At 49.1% G+C, this 21504-nt stretch overlaps 2 protein-coding genes across 3 annotated transcripts in view; one reads left to right on the top strand and one right to left on the bottom strand.

The window, feature by feature from the left end:
- The window catches only part of MTREX (Mtr4 exosome RNA helicase), a 77010-nt gene extending 69457 nt beyond the window's left edge, over positions 1–7553 (top strand). The window contains exons 26-27 of the mRNA XM_058680202.1: positions 6059–6163; positions 7287–7553. Coding sequence (XP_058536185.1) covers positions 6059–6163; positions 7287–7339 — 158 coding nt within the window. The 3' untranslated portion in view covers positions 7340–7553. The remainder of the gene's footprint in view (positions 1–6058; positions 6164–7286) is intronic.
- A 194-nt stretch (positions 7554–7747) lies between these two features.
- The window catches only part of PLPP1 (phospholipid phosphatase 1), a 72907-nt gene continuing 59150 nt past the window's right edge, over positions 7748–21504 (bottom strand). For both annotated transcript variants that reach the window (XM_058680203.1, XM_058680204.1), the window contains exons 4-6: positions 15690–15747; positions 8300–8476; positions 7748–7900 (exon numbers count right to left, since the gene is read on the bottom strand). In XM_058680203.1, coding sequence (XP_058536186.1) covers positions 7769–7900; positions 8300–8476; positions 15690–15747 — 367 coding nt within the window. In that variant the 3' untranslated portion in view covers positions 7748–7768. The remainder of the gene's footprint in view (positions 7901–8299; positions 8477–15689; positions 15748–21504) is intronic.

Below are 21504 nucleotides of genomic sequence, written 5' to 3'. Positions count from 1 at the left end.
CGTTTCTGTAGTTTACACTTAGATGGCATTTTTTCATGGTATGAGCAGGATAGCGCAAGCTGTCAAAATTGAAGATATTTTGTAGTTCTCCGCCTTGGTCTTTTCTACAGCATAACAGCATTTTAAAGGCCTGGTTTGCCCCCTTCCCAATTCCTGGTGTGGGTGGATTGCTGTTTCTAATATATCATTTGCCTTTGTCTTTGAAAATTTGAGATCCCAAAACGGAGTCTGCCCTCTTGGCTTTGGCCTGGCCAGCCCTGACTGTTGCTAGCATTCGGACAAGGAATTAAGATGGGAGAACTTTCTGTTTCTGCCTCAGTTTCTTCTTCTCTCTCTGTCTCTTCCTTTTGAATAAATAAAAGTAGACTCAAGTTTTTTAAATAAATGTTTATTTTTATATTTACTTTATTATTGGAAGCAGTGTTGCTGGGATTAGAACCGTTGCCCATATGGGATCCTGGCACATGTAAGGTGAGGACTTTAGCTGCTAGGCTACTGTGCCAGGCCCGGTTTAAATTTTTTAATAGAATATTTGCTTACACAGAATACAGTTCTCTTTTTCCACTATCCTAGATGTTTTTTACCACATGATTTATTCTTCCAGTGCGAAACAGCCGTTCTGTCCCCGTGTTGTCGTACATGGTGTGTGATCGGAACAATGCTGTAATCAAGGCTCTGACCCGCAGTACGGCGTGCTTTCATTTTTATAGGAAAAATGATTGCATTGGAACTTTGTAAATATGTTACGCTCAAAGTGTTCCAGATGAAGTTCTTAATTTTGTATGAAAGTAAAAATGTCTGATTATTTCATATCCTGAGCCCTGGAAGTTGTTTTATGTATTTGTCAAACATTAGCTGGGACTAGTTAGCACTAATGATTAAAACCATATGTTTCAGGGATGTCTGATGCAAGAGAACAGTTTATATTATGATTTAGTTGAGGGATTTTGAAGACTTTATATAAACAGTTATTTACTGTGTCATCCTTAGAAAACGATGGAATGTTATTCCTCAGTCCCACCAAATTAAAGCTGAATATGAATATAGTTTAAACAGTGTTTGCATGGGCAAGGCCTAGGGTTTGCATCTCCTCGTCCAGACCTGTAGGTAGGTCTGTTGTAACCGAGACTCCGTTTGTAACTATGCAGAAGCCACACCGTGCTGTTCACTGTGCGGGAAGGACAGGCAGTGGGGCACTTTCTGCCAAACATTTGTCATTGGAAAAATTTCTATGAAGAATCATCTCTTAAAACCCCTTCAGTGTATTTCTGCCTGCCGCAGGGGCTCTCCCCAGCACCAGCACCTGCCCCCAGAAGACTGAGTGATGAAAGGCAGTTAGAGAGGTAGAGCAGGGTAGCCTTCAGCCATGGAGTCAGGGCAAGAGCTGTGGGAAATCACTGTGCAGAGTGCCAGAAAGCTGACAGCAGAAATACCAATGAAATCTGCTTTCTATTCTTAATCAAGTGATTTATTTTATTCCATGTATCAGGTAAGCCTGATGTTTATAAAAATTTCCCTTAAATGAAAGTACATAGTCCCAGCAATCCATCAATGGGTGGAAATACTGTTACATTGCCGTACAGTACAATTATTACCAACTTTGAAAAGACAAAAAGGCCCGATCCTCTCTGTGTTATGGATCAGCACCGAGTGCAGTAATCTGAGAAACAGAGTGCAGATTCAGGGACCATTGTTACGCCATAGCAGCACCTGTGTTGCCAGCATCCCCTGTGGTTTGTGGTTCATGTCCCGGCTGCTCCACTTCCAATCCAGCTCCCTGCTAGTGGCCTGGGAAAGCAGCAGAGGATGGACCAACCAGCTGGGCCCCTGACCCATGTGGGAGGTCCTCTGTATGTGTCTGCTCTTTAAGGGGGAGTGGGAGGGGGGAGGCAAGTGCAGAGGCTTGTACTGTATGACCCTGGGAAGCGTCCAGAATAGGCAGATCCATGGAAACAGAAAGCAGCTTAGTAGTTGCTAGAGTGAGAAGAGAGGATTAGCTGGGACTGCTTAATACAAACAGGGTTTCTTTTTGAAAATGTTAATCTGAAGCATTTGTTTATATATAACATTTTTGAAAATGTTACCTACACAGCTCTGAATAAAGCTCATTGGATGGGATACTTAATGACAAGGATGGATTTTATGGCATCTCAGTGCAGCTTCTTCTAGAATGGTGATGTGGACCTGAGTATTGAAACGGGTAGTGACATGCTAAATTGCACATCAGTGTGATTACAATGATTAATGCTGTGTTTAAATGCTATGCTTATTTTATGGCTGCTTGAACAGATTGGGGGAAAGGCACTGAGCAGATAGATTTTGATCTTCTCCCTGAGCCAGGTGAAAAGATTTATAACAAACCATTAGGTTCATGTGCTTGTTTCTGGTTTTATTGAGCTTTCAGTAGCTTGGAACGGGGCACGGCCTTACGGCTGTGTGCCTCATGGTTTGGTTCCTGTTCTGACCTTGTCCATGGGAGAGACTCAGTGCCGTGTAGGTTTCTATCTCTGCCGCCCCAGGTAGCTCTTCTTCGGATGCCATTAAGACTGGGCCAGTAGCTGCGCATGCTCCACTGATGTGGCTGCTTGTTCTCATTGTGTTGGCTCCTTCACATCGGAAAGGCAGCACCATTGATTTTCACAAGGTTGCAGCCTGTGGCAGCCCAGGACTCTCCTTCCATGAACCCTTGGCACCCAGGTCTCCGGGGCAGCTGTTGCCCTGAGGTGTTCGGTGTCTGATGGGTGTGGGAGTCCACTCCTGATCCCGGAGCTAGAAGGAACCTGAGCTTGACAAGCCCACGCCCTCCTCATTTCTCAGCCGTAATGCGGTAGTAGGCAGGTTGGGAGTGGCTGATGACACAGCCCTCTCCTAAGTGGAAACAGGGTCTCCAGTGAAATCACTGGTTTTTCTGTCAAAGGCTACTAATCTGTTCTGTTCATTTTCTGAACCTTAAATGAGTTGCTGCAGGAGCAGAGTGTATGGTGTGGCTCTCTGTCACCTGGGCATATGTTCACTCTGCGAGGCCTGCTCTGAGCCTCTATGCTCAGGAAACCTTCCCCCTGCACCCCGGATCCTGCCCCGGTCCCCTGTGCCCACTGTAGAGGCAGAATTAGGATGCAGCTGGGATTCTGGTTCTGTGTAGGCATTGCCAGTCTGGATTGGTGCAATAATTCACTTTCTCGGTTCTTACACTGTTTCACAAAGTGATCTGCTGGAGAAAGGCAGTCTGTAAGCTGAGTTCTGTCTGACCTTGCCAGGAGGGGGTGCAGGGCCCAGCACCGAGCGGCAGCCATGTTACCCTAGCTAGGCAGTCCTGTCCGAGTCCAGTCCCCCACAGTGCAGGCGGCACAGCTCGGACGTGCCCCCAGCTCTGCCTGTTTCAGTGGGCAGGGGCAGCTCCCAGTCTTGCCTGCCCCCTTCCCAGCTGACACTGCCTGCTTGACTCGCCCTCCCCAGGGGTCCACGCGTGTCCTGTGCTCTTGACTCCTCTGAACGGCCCCACCCTGCCACTCTGACTCCTGGGCCTGCCTCTGCACTTGTCCCGCAGCCTTGAATCAGCCTTTCTGCTGATGTTGAATTCCTCATCCACACCTTTCCCAGCCAGCCACCACCTAACAGTGGTGAGAGCAAAGCTCCTGGATTTCAGTCTTACCCACTCACTGGGCTAATGATTCTGGACAAGTGTCAGACAATTTTACTACTCCTTACAGGGAAATCATTAATATAAATTCTTTGACATTGCCTGGTGATAAATCTACTCAAGTGCTTAGAGTAAAACCAGAAACTTAACTGAAGAATTTACAGTACATTACTGTAAGTGTTAAAACTGAATTTAGGGCCCGTCGGCGTGGCCTAGCGGCTAAAGTCCTCGCCTTGAAAGCCCCGGGATCCCATATGGGCGCCGGTTCTAATCCCGGCAGCTCCACTTCCCATCCAGCTGCCTGCTTGTGGCCTGGGAAAGCAGTCGAGGACGGCCCAAAGCTTTGGGACACTGCACCCTCGTGGGAGACCCGGAAGAGGTTCCTGGTTCCCGGCATTGGATCGGCGCGTACTGGCCCGTTGCGGCTCACTTGGGGAGTGAAACATCGGATGGAAGATCTTCCTCTCTGTCTCTCCTCCTCTCTGTATATCCGGCTTTCCAATAATAATAAAATCTTTAAAAAAAAAAACTGAATTTAATCTTGACTTCTAACTTATATCTACTTTTACTAAGCATGTTTTAAAATCCAGGTATTTCAGTATGAGACATTGTAATGTAATATGGTTAAATGCTTTGGTTCTAGAGCATTAGTGACTGGGTTCAGATTGTGGATCCTGGATTAGTCGTATGTGTAAGTTCTCTGAGCTTTTCCTTTTCCCTGTGTAAAATATCACTTGTGCTCTGCACCTGGGGTTCCAGGGAAGAAGCTCAAATAGACGAGAGCGTGCGGGGCTGTCACTGGTTTTTCCCAAATGCCGTCACTCGGACTCTCCCCTTCCTTGCTGCCGCCTTGTATTTACAAGCGTGCGTTCCCTTACTTGCTTCCCTGAAGTAGAAGACCTCGTTATTTTGAAATGTGTGTACAAGCCCTCGTGTCTGACGATGGCATGCTATGGAATTTGTGTTCATCTTGGCTAATGTTTTTGGCTTTGAATTCTTCCAGTGGGCTTTGCTCCCCTAGGAGGGAGATAACTTTGTACAGTCAGGGACAGGCAACAATCAAGTCCAGCCTTGAGGGCTTTCCGTGGCTAACTGGACCTTCTGCTGGGAGGAGGGACACAAAAGCCGTGGGGCAGTGTAATGATGTACATCTCTGACAGTGTCATCTTCCAGGTGAGAAAGGGAAGTGAGAGGCGGTGCAGGCTGTGGGAGGCAGAGCTCGTTTACTTAGCAAACTCTGCTCTGAAACCCAGGGTCCTTCTCAAGTCGTCTGAGACCAAGTCTGCCGCACAGCCGAAAAGGGAAGCGTCCCGTGTGTAGCGGATGGTACTAACCCTTTAAAACTGAGGAACCGCAGTGCTGCTCATGTGCTGTCCTTCATAAGCAGGCTCTCCTTTAAACCTGCTATGATGTCTCCATGCAGACAGAGGCGTGTGTGGAACCCACCCTCATTGTCCTGCCCGGGAGCCTCCAGCAGCACCCCTCAGACTCCCGGGGGAGGGAGCCCTCCCTGTGGCCCTGGGCTGTTAGGAAAAGAGCCCGCCGCTTTGCCTTTGTTGGGCTCATGTTTATCCTGCTTTCTGAGTTAAATGTGTTGGAACATGATGTGTAGGATGTTAAAAGGTAGAGAAGCAACCCTCAACATTGAGCAGCAAAGGTGCCAACAGAAACTTGATAAATGTTCATGTGTCATTCCAGTGTTGCAGGACTTGCTGGAGACCGAAAGTGAGTGTGTTGTGCCTGCAGCTTGCACCTTGAGGCCCAGTGTTGCTGTGTTAACATTAACGTTAATGTCCCCCACGTTTTAAATGTAGGCAGGTTTTACCTAGAGCTGGACCCCATCCTTGCACAGGTAAGGCAAAAGTGAAAATGTGCTTACAGCTTGCGCTTCGATAAACACTGGGCACGAACAGAGCCAGGACTCAGTGGGGAAGACTGTGTGCCCATGGAGACTTGTTGAGTAAAGACAGCGACAGTGCAAGAGGTGAAGGTCCCGAGATGGTTGCAGCTTTGAAATAACAGCTGTTCCCACCGTCTCCTGCTGGAACCCCCACGCCGCACTGAGGGTCCTGGTGGAGCTGCAGGCACCGTCTGTGGCTGGCTGGCAACCCAGATGATAGGCCATCTTGGCGTCTTCCCCAGAGTTGCCCCTGCTCTGCTCCCAAGGTATTTGGTTTCCCTGCCTCCGCTACAGCAAGTGTCAACGTGCCATGGTGTGCCCATAGTCCTATCCAGCATCAGGGAAGGAAGGGGCCTTCCTAGCACCAGGCAGACCACCAGCTGGTTTAATTCTTGCCAAGTGCAGGTGCCTTTAAAAAAAAAACGACTAATCCTCTCCTGTCCTCTCGCCTTGTCCCTGAAAAAAATCTATTCTTAATTATTTCCACTTGACAAATGAATTACTTTTTTTCTGTCTAGGCAGCATAATTCGTTGTATGAGGCGCCTGGAAGAATTGCTCCGGCAGATGTGTCAAGCAGCAAAAGCCATTGGAAACACTGAGCTGGAAAATAAGTTTGCGGAAGGTCAGTGTGCAGTTCCTAAGCTTTATCTACAAATTACGGCGAACCGTGAGACGTGAGTTCTAAATCGTGACCTGGGGGATAGCCCCACTGGATTGCCGGAGAGGGCCACCAACCATATTTCTCTAGAATTCTAATGTTTGTGGGATGGAATTTTGTCATCCATGTTGTTTCAAAAAGCTGGTAGGAATGGGATTAAATAAGTTTATTTCAGTGCAAAATAGAATGCATGTATATGCAAGATCTTGAAAAAGTAGGAAACGTGTATATTATGAAAACACTAGGATTTCAAACTTTGTTACACCAACACAGGCATCTTTCAATCCCAGCTTTTCCTCTGGTTGAAGTCCGCCTCATGTTCCTGCTGGTGATGAGTCGATAGGAATTGCCAGCCAGGGTTGTGTGGAAGGCCCTCAGATCCGCCCTCTGCAGACAGGAGTGACAGGAAGCTGGTAGGGCTTTAGCAGAGGTAGGGACCGGAAAGAGAAATGATCCTGTCGGCAGCAGCCCCGAGCACAGCTCACCCTGGCTGCTGCAGGGGGGCCAGATCCCTCAAGGTTTGCCAGGCCGAGGTTTGTCATTGGCACCTGAATGTTGGCCAAGAAAGAGTGTGTAAATCTAAGTATCTGAGAGGAGCAGCTGCGGCTCTGAGCTAGTCCATGATGGCGATTTTTGAACTAAACTGTTTTGTAAAAACTGGCTTATGTTTCTGCCTAATTGACTGAGACGCATCAATTACTCAGGATTTAAGCTTTAAACAATTTTAATTTTCCCAGCCTTAGTCTAAAAATAATTTTATAAGGAAATGCAAAATATATTGTCTTTGGATATGCAAAATAATTTTTCATTATCTTTTAATTTCATGAACTTGCCAAAGCCCTTAGTCCCTGTGGGTTGAAAAATCCATGCTAGCACCTGTTCCCAGCTTAGGGGCTATTCTGGGAAGGGCTAACTACACACAGCAGCTATTGTAGAGTCATGTGAAGAAGAGGTTTCTACATGGGTTTGCTTGTTGAACACTTGTGGGTGTTTTTCACACAGAACAGTGTCCCGGGACTGTGTGGTGCTGGTGGGAAGCTGTGTGCTTTATGGTCGCGATGTTGCAACCTTCTTTTCTCTTTTTTAGGAATCACCAAAATCAAGAGAGATATTGTGTTTGCTGCCAGCCTCTACTTATAGAAAGCCACCTAAAGGGATATGGGCTTTTAAATACCACCTGTCTGATTAGTCAACTAAAAATTTACAAGTATTTTGATTTGATTTTCCCATCTCAAGACACTTCTCAAACATTTTAATGTGGATTATGTTCAAATCAAGCATCATTCTAAGAAAGCATATTACATACAGATTTGTACATAAGCATTACTTTAATAAAAATGTACAGGTGGGGAACTTTTAGTAGAAGGCTTAAAATTTTCTTCACGAACGTAGAGCTGTAGGATAACCATAGTGTTACATGTAACTATATACACACAGGTAAGTGGGCATCCCAGAGGTAGAGCGGCGGCGACGGCCCCTGCTCGGCCTGTGCTCAGGACGGCCGCGAGCTCTGGCCTTCCGGTGCAGTCACTTCCTGGGGACGCAGGCCGGCTCCGTGCGGGCCGCTCCTCACGGCTGGTGGCTGTTCCGGTAGTGATTCCCCGCTGTGGGCGTTTCGTGCAGAGTCGTGTGCGAATCCTCCTCTTTTCTTTCTTTAAAAGGAGAGTTTTTCTTTTTGAAGAAATCCGACACGTATACGGCCTGTGTGGAACAAGATAGAACAGTGCAAAATATTGAATAGCCTAGTCTGCCTTAGTGTATGAAACGGGTTTAAAACCAGGAGGCAGTTTGCAAGTTAGAAATGCAGACATCAGAATTTCCACTGCAGAGCACAGCAGAAGCATACAAAAAAAATGAGCTGCTATTAAAAGATCATTCAAAATACTTTATGTCTTCAAAAAACTTCAGTTTTTTTCAGTTCATACCAAAAAGAAAATTATTTATGGCCAGAGTTTTCTATAGCAAAAATACTAAGATTCTTAAAATTTTGCAAGTGACAGCCTAATTTTCAGTGCTCTAAGGTGACTTGCAGTGACATCAGGATTGTTCTCCGAAGTCGCGCTGGCCCGCGTTCCCATGCAGCCGCGGCCCTGTACTCACCACCAGGACCGCCACCAGCGCGCCTTGAACGAGGCCGGTCAGCACGTCGCTCCAGTGGTGTTTGTAGTCAGAAACTCGAGAGAGGCCCACGTAAATGGACACAGCAACAAGACCAAACTGCAGTGTGGGGCGGAGGAGTCTTGCCCAGTCTCCCTTCATCCTGGCTTGAAGATAAAGCTAGCAGAAGATACAAATGAAACAGTTTGTTTATATAAATAGCTCCCAGGTGGTATGCTAAAGTATCACCACAATGAGTAGAAAGTTGCTATTTAAAGTAACTATCTAGGGCCCGGTGCAATAGGGTAGTGGTTAAAGTCCTCGCCTTGCATGCCTGGGATCCTATATGGTCACCGGTTCTAATCTCAGCGGCCCTGCTTCCCATCCAGCTCCCTGCTTGTGGCGTGGGAGTGCAGTTGAGGACGGCCCAAAGCCTTGGGACCCTGCACCCGCGTGGAAGACCTGGAAGGGCTCCTGGCTTTGGATTGGCTCAGCTCCAGCCGTTGCAGTCACTTGGGGAGTGAACCATCAGACGTAAGATCTTCCTGTCTCTCCTCCTCTCTGTATACCTGCCTTTCAATGAAAAAAAAAAGTAATTATCTAACAAGCATGGTGGCAGCACAAGTTAAGCCACCAGTTGGGGTGCCCACATTCCAAAGCTGAGCACTTGGGACTAAGTCCCACCTCTGCTTCTCACTCAGCTTCCTGCTGAAGTCCCTGGGAGTCAGCAGATGGTGGTGCAAGTGCTGGCGTCCTGCCGTGCACACGGGACACCCAGATGGAGGTCGGGGCTCCTGGCCTAGCCTCCGCCGCGGGCATCTGTGGACTGAATCAGTGGATCTGTCACTCTGCCCTTTGGAAAAGGTTGTCCAACTCTTTGGAACAAGCAGCATTGTTTTGAGTTCTGTGACTTTCCTGTGCACTAATCAGACTCAAGATGATCCTCTAAGTGCATCTGTACCTTAAGATTTTAAGTACAAAGAACTCTTCAAAAAATTTTTCTATTTGAAAGAGGTCATTGATCTAGCAGCCCGAACTGCATCTAACCCTCCTGTCTGGGTGGCTGGGGCCGAGGTACCTAAAACCAGCACCTGCCACTTCCCAGGATGCCTTAGCTGGAGGGTGGCCCGCAGGCGCAGTAGCCAGGACTCCAACTGGCACTCCAGCGTAGGTTCTAAGCCCTAAGTTCTATTTAATGAAAATACAGTTTTAACATCCATGTAAGAACTTCACAGCTTTGACTCAGACTTAACTTCAGTGCAGTCCTCAGTGACATTTCCTAATTAAAATAGATAAGCAAATCCATGCCTAGTTCTTTGGACACTGTTTTGGGAGTTCAGCAGCTGGCAGAAACCCCAGGACTGTCTAATTTTGTCAAGCTTTTAAAAATAAACATCTTTTAAAAGCATGCACCACCTGAGCTTAACTGAGTGACTCAGCAGCTTCAAAAGCTCATAGAAAATGGAATAAGGACGCAAAAGATGTTAACAAATGTACGTCATATGCACCTTCCATGAACACTGGGAGGCCCCTCCTGCTCACATCTTAGACCCGCACGGGTCTGCAGTAACTGCCAGGGACTCGGGTCACCATCAGGCCCCACACAGCCTCTTCCCACGGAAGCTGAGTTCCACAGCCACGAGTGCCCGAAACCCTGGCTTGGATTTCTCGCTTTCCGTGGCCCTTGCTGCATCGGAGCACGTTCAGCGAAGCACACAGCTACGAGGAAGTTCCACTTCCCCAGTCTCGTTCTGCGATGCAGTCTTACTCTGAAGTGCCACCCTCTGCAGGCACTAGGAATTGAGCCACCACTCATCCTGCGTCTTGTTTTCGCTTTGGGGACTTATAACTTTTTTCCTTCTGTCCTTTGAGGGGCTCTGGAGCAGAGAAATGAGAACCTGTTCAGAGTGCTGTGTTCATCCTGAAGTCCGAGCATCTCCTGAGTGAGGATGAGCACAGGAAGTGGCAGGGCGCAGCGTGCTCTGGATTCCAGCTCTGCCCCTTCCCCTGGGGCAGCAGCAGGTGGCTTCAGCACTTGGGCCCCTGCCACCACATCCCCATTTGGGACTCACAGATCACACTAAATCCATTACAGCGTATTTGATCAGAATGGTCCAAGTTCCACATTTATTACTGGACACTTTGCTACCCATTGGCCAGGCTCAGGGTCAAGTCCACATCCCCTGCTGAGAGGAACCGCCTGCCTGCTCACCCAGACACAGCTCAAAGGGCGGTCATACTGGGATGGCTGGGAGGCACTGACTGCGTGGCTTCTAGCCAACTACCTCCCCCCCCCCCCCCCAGTCTGCTGGGCTGCATTCTCCCTAGGGTCTGAAGCAAGGCATTCCCACAAAAAGTGGGTACATGACACGTTATTTCCCTACAAGTTACAAAATGCAAAAGCTGCTGTTAAGCAAGCATGGAAAAGAATGGGACAGGGTGACGCCCACACTGAAAACCCAAGTGGCCCGAGAGAGGGCAGGGGAAGCAGCTGCACTTGGAGATGTACAATTCTACGCCACGCGCGTCCTCATCCCCCCTGCACCTCAGCTCCCTTCCTGGAGTCTCAACACTGCAGTTTGGCCAAGCTGAGGGCCTTGTGCCTTGAAGAGGGTGTTGCCTGACGAGCATGCCCTCTGGATCCCTCCACAGCCCAGCAGTCGCCTATGAAGGAAGCAGGCTAACACAGAAGGAAGGGGCCCAACAGGCCAGGCTCCAGGAAGCCTTGGGGCCGACCAGCCAGGGAACAGGGTGCAGCCACAGGGTGGCAGGGAGGGCAGCTCTCAGAAGGGGCAGAGCACAGGTAGGGAAGGGCTGGCCCAGGGAACTAGGCTGAGTGCACCTGCACTGAGGGGTGCAGAAACACTGCCAGGGCAGCCCGGATGGGGAGTGGGCTGGGGAGACTGCTCGGCTGCTGAGGCAGAGAGATGGCCACTCCACTCAGCACCCCTGCTCGTCCACCTGAGGCCCGGGAGCTACAGGCACATTGATCCTGGGACGCTGAGCCTGCCACCAGCGCCACCCCTGCGGCAACACAGAACAAGCTCAGAGCAACTCAAAAGAGAGCTGTTTCCAGGAGACCAGCTTTGCAAATGAGGAGTTGGAGAAAACAGTGCCATGAGGGCTTCACGAAGCTCATGGGGAAAAGAAAGTAACAGATGAGTAGATTTTGGTGCCAACTCAAACCCAAGCATTCCTTTTCATAATACACATCTTCCATGAACTTTAGGAAGACTGATGTGGAATCTTTACAATCTTCAGACTCCTCCTGCCACCTGTGGTGGGGACTGGACATGAGGACAGAGGAGTCAGCCCCAGGAGCTGCCCCTCGCCTGCAGCAGGAGACACTGCTGACCCTTTCAGACAGCGAAGGGAAGAGCTCTCACAGCAAGACAAACCGCACTGCCGACGGCCTGTTTTCTCGGGGACCCGTCCAGACAGAACTGGCCATGGTCTCCCAGCATCCTCCAGGAATGTCCCACCACACCAGACAGCACTGCCCACCCTCAGAGAGGAGATGCAGCCTCCTGAGCTGCTCCTGCAGGCAGAGCCTCTGGTCAGAAGATCTCAGTAAACCTCAGGGCTCCACGGAGGGTGCCCAGTAAAACTGCCACTCACAGCAGGGCAGAGAGTAGATACTATGCAATAACTTCAAAATAAAAATGGAAGCTTGGCTACGATGTTCCTAGACTCGATCCAGGAACAGGAGGGCCTGCTCAGGGCCGGCACACTTGCACTCAAGCCTGGAGGCAGCCGAGGCCTGCCTTGCCCCGCGCGCAGCACCGTGTCAGGCCCACTCTGTGGGATCAGCCTGAGTGGAGGCTGCTGGCAGTTTCACCAAGTGCACAGCAACCAGCAGCTCAGACAGCTGCGACACTGCAGGGGAGCGCTGTTGACTGTGTGTCCCACAAATTTCCACATCGAAACCCCGACGTCCAAAATGATGGCATTAAAAGGCAGGGATGGGCCCAGTGGCGTGGCCTAGCGGCTAAGGTTCTCGCCTTGAAAGCCCCGGGATCCCATATGGGCACCAGAAGAGACTCCAGGCTCCTGGCTTCGGATCGGCTCAGCTCCAGCAGTTGCCACCGCTTGGGGAGTGAACCATTGGATGGAAGATCTTCCTCTTTCCCCCTCTCTGTATCTGACTTTCCAATAAAATAATAAATCAATCTTAAAGAAAAAAAAAGTACCAAATCACAACGTAAATCCCTCCAATAAAACAGATCAATAGTTGAACAAGACACTGGGCTTACTGGGATTTCCCTCTCATTCCTCACCGACCCGAAACGCTACCTAACTGCAAAGTGTTGCTGCTGTCTCACGGGCTCGAATTACGCATTCTTAAGAGGGTTTTGTTTTTTTACTTTCCATTTTAAACTAAAGTAAGAAGGCCAGTCTGCATGTTTTTCAGACTTTTTTAAAGATTATGTGACATACAAAAGATTAAATATTTATTATTGGAACTTCCACTGGAAACTGGCCAGTCCCTGTAACAAGGCTCAACACAAAGAACAGCCCTTGTCCTCTTTTTGGAAGCCATGCTGACAGTGTCACCTCCGTGGGGTGACAGACCTGGCCAGCAGAACACGAGAGCGTGGACTTGTTTCACCATCTTTAGGATTCACAGAGTTCCTAAACTGCGACCTTAATCCTACTGTAAAACAGGGCAGTGTCCACGCGGTCTCTGAGCTGCTCATTCACCGCGTGCTGGGGAGCCATCGTAGTGCTAGTGTGGCCAAAGCGAGCCGGCGTGCTCTGAGCAGAGGGTCTAACGAGGGAGGAGTAACGTGCAAACACAGGGTGGCAGGGCCCAGATCAGGACATCATGGGCAGGGAGGAGGGTCTAGCTGAAGGACAGATGACTTTCTTCACGGGCAGAGACACAGACAATTAGGGATTTCAGCCACCATGAGGACAAAGCCAAGGAAAAGGTAAGGACGTTTCTTCTAACAAAAAGGCAGCCCATGCCGTGGCTCTTCTGAATCTGGTACACAGCCAAGTTCAAGGAGCGTCTCCAAGCCCATGAACTGGCTGTGTACCCAGCAGCCCTGCCCTGTGCTTGGGGCACCGTGAGGGGGTGCAGGGCTGGGCTGCCTGCCAGACAGCGAGGATGGGCTGAGTCTCTGAAGTGAACTTTCCAACGAGCTGTGAGTTTCTGGGTGTCAGGAACTGCTGGCGGGCAGGCGGTGGCCTTCAGAGGCATCCACAGAGGTCTCAACCAACCAGGCCCTTCACCCCAATCTGGGATGGACCCCTGATGCGGAGGGAGGGGAGCAAGATGACTCAGCGCCGAATTCGGGGAGGGTTTAGAGGGAGGCTACACACTGGGCACAAATGTGGCAGCTGGAAAGCACAGACAGCTGGGTGTTCGAGGCTGGACTCACGGCCAGGGCCTGCCCCCGCAGCATCAGGACAACCCCCAGCTCCCAGTGAGATGCACTCTGCTGGCCGTGGCCTGCCCCGGGCTGCAACAAGGCCTCGGTCTGCACTGTAACCTTAAATGGCTCACACTGACCCAACAACTCCTCGATGACCAAAGTCATCTCCCCGTGGGACATCCTTCCGGTACACGTGACAAGGCTCCTACACAGAGCCAGCTGCCCTAGGCCTCCACACACGCCTCGTACAAGAGCCCTCACTGTAAGTTCCTACTTGACTGGATGTGCAGATGTTACAGATGTTTGAGAAGGGACAAGGAAGGGGACAGCAGAAAAAGAGGAAATGCATCTGAGAGTTTTCTTAGGAAATTAAACCCAGTGGCTCAGTCGTGTATCAGTCATGCATTTTCCCTCCAGAGAGCGGCATCAGCTAGCCTTCCGAGCACCGGGCTAGGACTCCGATTAAGCCACCGACCAACAAAGCAAACGAAGCAGGAGTTCCCCCGGAGCCTGGAGAGCCCCCGGAACTCAGCAGCCCACTCCTGAGACCCCCCGGCTCCCTCACCCTCATCTCTGACTTCAGGGAATAAGCGCACCCACATCAAAGCCTTGCAGCTTCCAATGCTGCGGGAGAAGCCGAAGCCTACAGATCTGCTGTAATGGCTTGACGCTGTGAATCTGAACGTTAGTAAACCAGCCATATCTGCTTTCTTGTAACTTTCAGAATTTGATTTTTTCAATTAAAAGGCAAGATTTGGATTAAACTGATTATTAAATCGCAAGTGAAATTAAGTCCCATCAGCATATCTGTAATGATGTATGCCTCATAAGGTTTTAAGCTAAGCACTAAAAATTCATATTGCACTTAAAAGTGACCAAAGGAACAAATGAGAAAGCACAAATGTATATAAAACACTGCTCTGTAAATGTCTTCCTGTAAAGGAAATCAACACAGACATCCCAGGAGGGAAGGGGCGAAGCCAGCTTAGCCATCACCCTAACACTCACGTGCAGACAGAATTTACTAAACAATTGTATAAGTCAACACAATAAGCTTGGTTTTAAAAATCAACTAAAATTGGCTTTACAAGTCCCCCTGCAAGGGCCCTCAGCCCAGTCCTCTGCTACAGTTCCCCTCAAAGACTGCCTGTGGGGCCTGGCATGGTAGCCTAGTGGCCCAAATCTTGCCTTGTATGCACTGGGATCCCATATGGGCGGCGGTTCTAATCCCAGCAGCTCCATTTGCCATCCAGCTCCCTCTTGTGGCCTGGGAAAACAGTCGAGGACGGCCCAAAGCCCTGGGACTCTGCACCCACGTGGGAGACCTTGAGAAAGCTCCTGGCTCCTGGCTTCAGAATGGCTCAACTCTGGCCGTTGCAACCACATGGGGAGTGAATCAGCGGATGGAAGGTCTTTCTTTGTATATATCTGCCTTTCCAATAAACACACAAATCTTTCAAATTACAAAGCAACACGTGCCTGTGTGTAGTGGACTGCACACAGCGTGGCTGGGGATCTTTTCTGGCTGCTCATGGCCAGCCTGGGGAGAGTCAAATGCCAGGGTCAAGGCTGCGCCCCAGCCCAGCAGTGGGGACGGCCCGGAGAGCTGCACGGTGTCAAGCCCCCCAAGCACCAGCTGCTCTCCCAGGAGGGAGAACCTGCATCCTCCCCTGCAAAGCAGCCTGGGAATGTTTGAAACTGAACCCAAAACAACCTGCTCCAACAGGAGCGCCTAACGGCTCAGCCGCAAAGCAGGTTGGGCGCCACCTGCACGTGAGGGGCAAGGCCATCTGGCAACAGTAGCTACCTCGTCCCAGTCCCTCCCAGCAGCAAACTGCTGTGATCACACAGCTCTGTGTGTGCGTGGGCCAGGGACTATCCCAACATAGGGGCCGCATCCACTGTTAGCCCAGATGCACAGAGTGGCTGCATGGGCTGCGTGGGCTGCCCTGGTCCCTGAGGCCCTCAGTCCTGGCAGCCCACACAGCCCCACCGTGGACACGCAGGGCACTTACCGCCACGAACAGCATGCAGTACATGGAGAACGAAGAGTGGCCAGAGTAGAAGGACAGCCTGGAAGAGAAAGATGCCATCATTGTCCTCTGCCCACAGACACGTAGCTCCCTCCGCCAGCCCGGGCACAGAAGGATCTGGGCCAGGGGCCCTGTGGAGTTCTGGAAGGCCTGAGGTCCATCTCTGCATGTTCATTATCATTTCAGAAACTCTGAAGATGGGCAGGAAGTCACTGAGCAGCCTGCCAAGCGTTCCTCCAGGTTAGAGGGCTACAACTTCACAAGCACTAACTGGTGCACATGGCCTTGACTGGTACATACAAATTTATGTGATAATTGTATGTTTTATTTTAACTTGCTGATTTTGCCCTGAATAGTGCAAGACCAACCCTTGGAAAACTCAGGAGTGCCATACCAGAGGAACACATTAATGTTTCACTGTTTTAAACAGGCGCACAGATTCGACGTCAGATGTGGCAGTGAAGACGGCAGCTTGCAACATCCACAGCCCCTTGAGCAGGACTCTGAGTCCTGGCTTCCCTCGGGTCCGTTTCCTGGTGATCTGCTCCATGGGCGGCAGGAGCCGATGGCTCAGTCACATGGTCCCTGCCACTCATGCGGGAGACCAGGTTGAGTTCTAGGCGTTTACAACTTCCTGTGCTGTGGCACTAGGTAATTAAACTGGTAATTATTCTGAGCTTAATCTTCATAAAACAAAAATCACTTTAGTCTTAGAGATCAGTGTAAGTTTACTCTTGAATATGTATTTATCTTTATTTAAAAGGCAGAGTTAAGAGAGAGCGCTTCTATCTCCTGGTTCACTTCCCAACTGGCAGCAACAGCCACAGGGCCGGGTTGGGCTGAAGTCGGGAGCTAGAATTTCATGCAGGTCTCCCACACAGGTGGCATTCTCTGCTGCTTTCCTAGGCATACTAGCAGGGAGCTGGATCAGAAAAGGAGCAGGCGGGTCCACCAGCCCAGCCTCAATCCTTACCTTAAGTGAAACAATCGGAGCACAGTTCTGTGCACTGTAGTTTCAGTGAGTTTAAACTGAAGACTCTGCAAGTTAGTCAAAGCTAGCTCTAGAATGGCCCACGCCACTGAGCCGTCATTATCATGATCACAGGAGTGCTCCCAGAGCCAGGCAAGGAAGGGTTCATTAAATGCTGCATGCCGGGTCATAAAACTGTAGAAGGCAAACTAATAGTGTGTAATTCTCATTTATACTTATTAATGTGGAAGGCAGAGAAACAGAGATTAGTCTTCTATCCCCACATTAGTATTCACGCCCCACATGCTCGCGCTAGCCAGGGTGCCACAGCCCCGAGTGCCCGAGCTGCTGTGTGCGACAGCAGGAAGCTGGAATCAGAGGCAGGACCAGGACGAGGACCAGGACCCAAACCAGGCATTCTGATAGGAAACATCCCAGTGGTTAGCTGAGCCTACTATGCCACAAAACCTACCTTCCGGCTTCTTGTGAAAGCAAAGACAGCAATGACTCCAGCTGCAGACCAGCTTAACCGCATGACTACACTGCACCGAGAATTCTAGTTAGCTGCAGCTGGGAGGAGGCGCCCCCACGGAGTCCTGAGACCACATCGTCCAATCCTCTGGCCTCAGCCTTTTATCTGCCTGTTTCTGTGTGTATTTTTGAATGTCATAAGTTCCGTTTATAATATATTTATATACATACACAATTCTAAAATGTCAAATTGAAACAAATTCAGATTTTCTTCAGATGATTCTTTAAATGTTCATTATCTTAAAATGCAGTGTATCAACTGCCACTGTTGTATGTAACAGAGTTAATAAACTTGGTATTTTAATGGTGAGTATATGGAAAAGAGTGTTGTTTAAGAAGTCAGATTTTAGGGGCAGGCCTGTGGAGCGGCAGCACACGGGGCCCTACCTGCGGCCTCAGCATCCTGTATCAGTGCCTCTTTGTGTCCCAAGCACTTGGGCCCCAGCGGCCACGCGGGAGACCTGGAAGAAGCTGCTGGCTTCAGCCTGGCCAAGCCCAAACCATTGTGGCCATTTGGAGAGTAAACCAATAAGTGAAAGATCTAATTTCCTTCTCTCTAATGCTGGCTTTCAAATAAGTAAATATTTTTAAAAACCAGATTTTAGAACCAGAATATCTCCCTCTCGAAAGGTATGTACCTAAATATTATAAAATGATAAAGGGACATCTTAAATTCCTTTAACATTACACCAAGTACAACTGGGCAGGCATTTAGAACGGTGGTGAAGACATCCATATTGTACAGTGGGGTCTGGACGTCACTCCCCGCACGTGCTCCAATCCCCGCTTCCTGCCATCGCCCACTTGGGAGCAGTGAGGATGTCTCACGCAACAGGACTGCGGTCACACATGGACTAACTGGATGTGCTCCTAGCCTTGGCCCAGCCCCAGCCCAGTCTCTGCAGATGCAAACTGTCTCTCAGATAAGATCACACACACATAATTTTAAAACTACTATAAGCTTATCTTACTTGTAGAGACCACTAGACTGAGAAATTAACAGCAAAAACCATGTCACATATTCCTTGAATTAGGTTTAACCAAGCCACATCAGACAAGTGCATGTCTGTGTGAAATGAGACAAGTGACTATTCATATTAACTCATCAATACCACATTCTATCATCAATTACTATATCATAACCACTAAATCTGTGAGTCACTTACTGAATAATTACTACCGACAGAAACTAGATTGTGAACCTCAAACTAGAAGGACCATTGCAAAACAAAGCTGGGGGAGAGGGGTAAGTAGGGAATGGCACGCCTGGGCATTTTGAACTCTGAACGCGTGAGCCATCTGATGACTGAGGTCACACGCTCCTCTGCAGCTTGTGGAAGAACCAAGCACAAAGCAGGAGTCCAGAAAGGAGGAAGCTGCTTAGGAGGAGCTGGAAACATCACATGCTTCTGGAAGGAATGCCAGCAGGAGAGCTTTGCAACCATAGCAAAAGATGAGGGAAGACAGATGTGACCAAGGTGGCTGACAGACAGCAGGCACACACGGGGCTCTCGCCAGGGAAGGAGTTTCCTCTGATATCAGAGAAAAATCCAGGACGTGGTGGAGAAAGACTCCCAAGTTACCAAAGCCACCTTACCTCAGTTACAAAGCACACTGGGGACCAAAAGTAGACTGAACAGAAGGTACCCCGTCAAGGATTCCCACAGAGAAGCTAGTCAGTGCCTCCCAGCTGTCTACGTAAATACACTGAACATGACTACCCTTTGTAAAGGAGAACACGGCGAGGCAGAAGGAAGAGACTGTTATCATTCACCTTTTACTTTCACTTATTTATCTTCATTCTATTTGAAAGGGAAAGAGCGAGAGGGAGAGAGACCAATCATCTATCCTCTGGTTCTCTCCCTAAATACCTGCAACAGCAAGGGATGGTCAGGCCAAGATCATGTGGATGGCAGTCAATGCGGGTCTCCTACACGTGTGGCGGGGACCCCACACCTGCTGCCTCCCAAATTGTACATTAGCAGGAAGCTGGATCCAAAGCAGGTGAGTGGGAACCAGGTACTCAGACATGGTACATGAACAAACCACGGAGCAGCTTCAGGCTGTCCCCAAGGCCCACCCCCACAAGAGGCTTAACTTACTTTCTCAAGTGTCTGGTAGTGTTTTGAGATGCAGGACTGCTAGCAAGAGGTAAGATTACAAGATTTCTACGTAAGGCATCACCACAAAGTCAACAGTGGTCAAAAAAGTTTTCTATAACTACCTGGCCAGTGCTTCTATGCCACAAGAAATTACCACCAACTCTTGGTCACCAGGGTCAAGAAGGACAAGGGCCTTTCGTCTGACTGATAAATTAGCTCTGCCTTGAAGCAGGCACTGCTGATGGCAAGGGCAGAGCAAGAGGCCACAGGGATGCAAAATTAGAGCCCAACAGGAAGCTGGCTGGACAGGCCTTTGCTGCTCTGTTCTGAGATCAGGTGACCTCGCTACAGCTCACATCACCCGCCGCAAGGACCAGCAGAGCCCCCACATTCGTTACAGAAACTTTTTCCACCCTGCAAACAAAAGCAGAAAAGCCACACTTTCTTCAGTATCCAATAGAGAATGCATACAAGTAGGTGTCGATTTCAGTAGATGGAGATTGTACGTAAGGATAAGCCGAATGTTTTGTACAAGCATAAAATAGCAATGTAAGCTCATTCCTCTTCTGCTTCAAACCCCTCACTAGCACCACTGCTATACACAAAATAACTGCCACTGGCCCAGCGCTCCAGCACACACACACTTCATGCTGCGGGATGACGTCACCTCTGCCTGCCTGCAATGAGCATCCCACACTCCTTCAGCAATCATTCCTCAAAAGAAGGAGCGCAACCACACTTCCTGCAAGATACCCTTCCTAACAACACTGCTTTATACTACCCTCCTTTCTCCAAATGGCAGAGAGCCACAAAACTCAATGCGCACATCTCTGATAGCTTAATGCCCTGTTAGTCATCAGCTGCCAAGACCAGAGTGCCTCACTCGGCTTCAGATTCCAGTCTTGCCAATGCATGCCCCGGGAGCAGCAGGGGACGCCTAAAAGGCCTGTGTTCCTGCCTGGCCCTGGCTGCTGCAGGCACATGGGGAACAGAGCAGCAGATGGAAGATCTCTCCATCTCTCTCTCTGCCTTTCAAATGAAAATCATTTGAGAAGTAAGAAGACTTTTACATTTTTGTAATAATGAAGGAATCTAAGCAGCTAGACAGATCAGAAGCAAAGTAGCTGGCTCTTAAACCAGGCACTCTAATATGCCCCAAATGGTTAATTAACAACTGCACCAATCCATACCCCACACTTCAAAATTGTCATAAACTTCATGTTCTCCCTCAACCTCACATGCACTAATTTCATACCACTTCAGTAGCACATCAAATAAAGCTATCTTTGCATCTGGACTTTATCAGTTAGATGCTATGTGCCAATAAATGGTACAAGCACATAAGTGCCATGCACGCTAATGTGTTTTCCCCATTGTGGTTAGAAATTTGGATTGCATCAAGGGCCAAGGAGCATCAGGAGTCCATGCTAACAGCCCACTCCTGTCACACTCCTGCCAGACTTTGGGCACTGTGACAGAATCTGTTAACCCACACACCCAGGACCTAACTCATTTGCCCAACATATCTTGCAAGCATCTGAATGTGTATAAAATGCCCCCAAATCCTTCTTACATTATGATCTAAAGCAGTGAGATTAGAGCGCGGCAAAACAATGCACGTAACGATGAAGCGACAGGTGGAGTCTGTTGTGGAAACATTTTCAAAGGTTCAGCAGCAGGGCCCTGTATTGTGGCCCCGCAGGTTCAGCTGCAGCTTTCCTTCTCGGACAGGCACTGGTTTGAGTCTCAGCTGCTGGGCTTCCGATGTGGCTCCCTGTTTATGCACCCTGGAAGGCAGCAGATGACCAAGTTCCTGGGAGCCTGCCACACGTGTGGGAGTGCCAGGTAGAGTTCCTGGCTCCTGGTGTTGGCCAAGACCCAGCTGCTGTGGTCATTTGGGAAGAGAACTAGCAAATGGTTCTTTCACTCTGTTGACTTTTCAAATAAACAACAACAACAAAATCTTTCCTTAAAAACGTAAACAGCATAGCAACTGACAAGTAAGGAGAAAGGGTACAGTACCGCCTTGAACTCTCCTTCCCACCACCTATGTGAAAATTCTCTAAATTTTTAAGGGAGCATTTCTGTCCTTCAGTAAACCCAGTCTTGAAAATTGCTTGTCTTAAATTCTTAAGTTTCCAAACATTATCTCAGAAGCAAAATATTGCAGTTGTAACAGATTACATAAGAAAAA

Source organism: Ochotona princeps, chromosome 23 (assembly GCF_030435755.1).
Source record: "Ochotona princeps isolate mOchPri1 chromosome 23, mOchPri1.hap1, whole genome shotgun sequence".
Lineage (NCBI taxonomy): Eukaryota > Metazoa > Chordata > Mammalia > Lagomorpha > Ochotonidae > Ochotona > Ochotona princeps.
The sequence above is the reverse complement of the archived record's forward strand: the minus strand, read 5'-3'. Positions and strand labels throughout refer to the sequence as shown.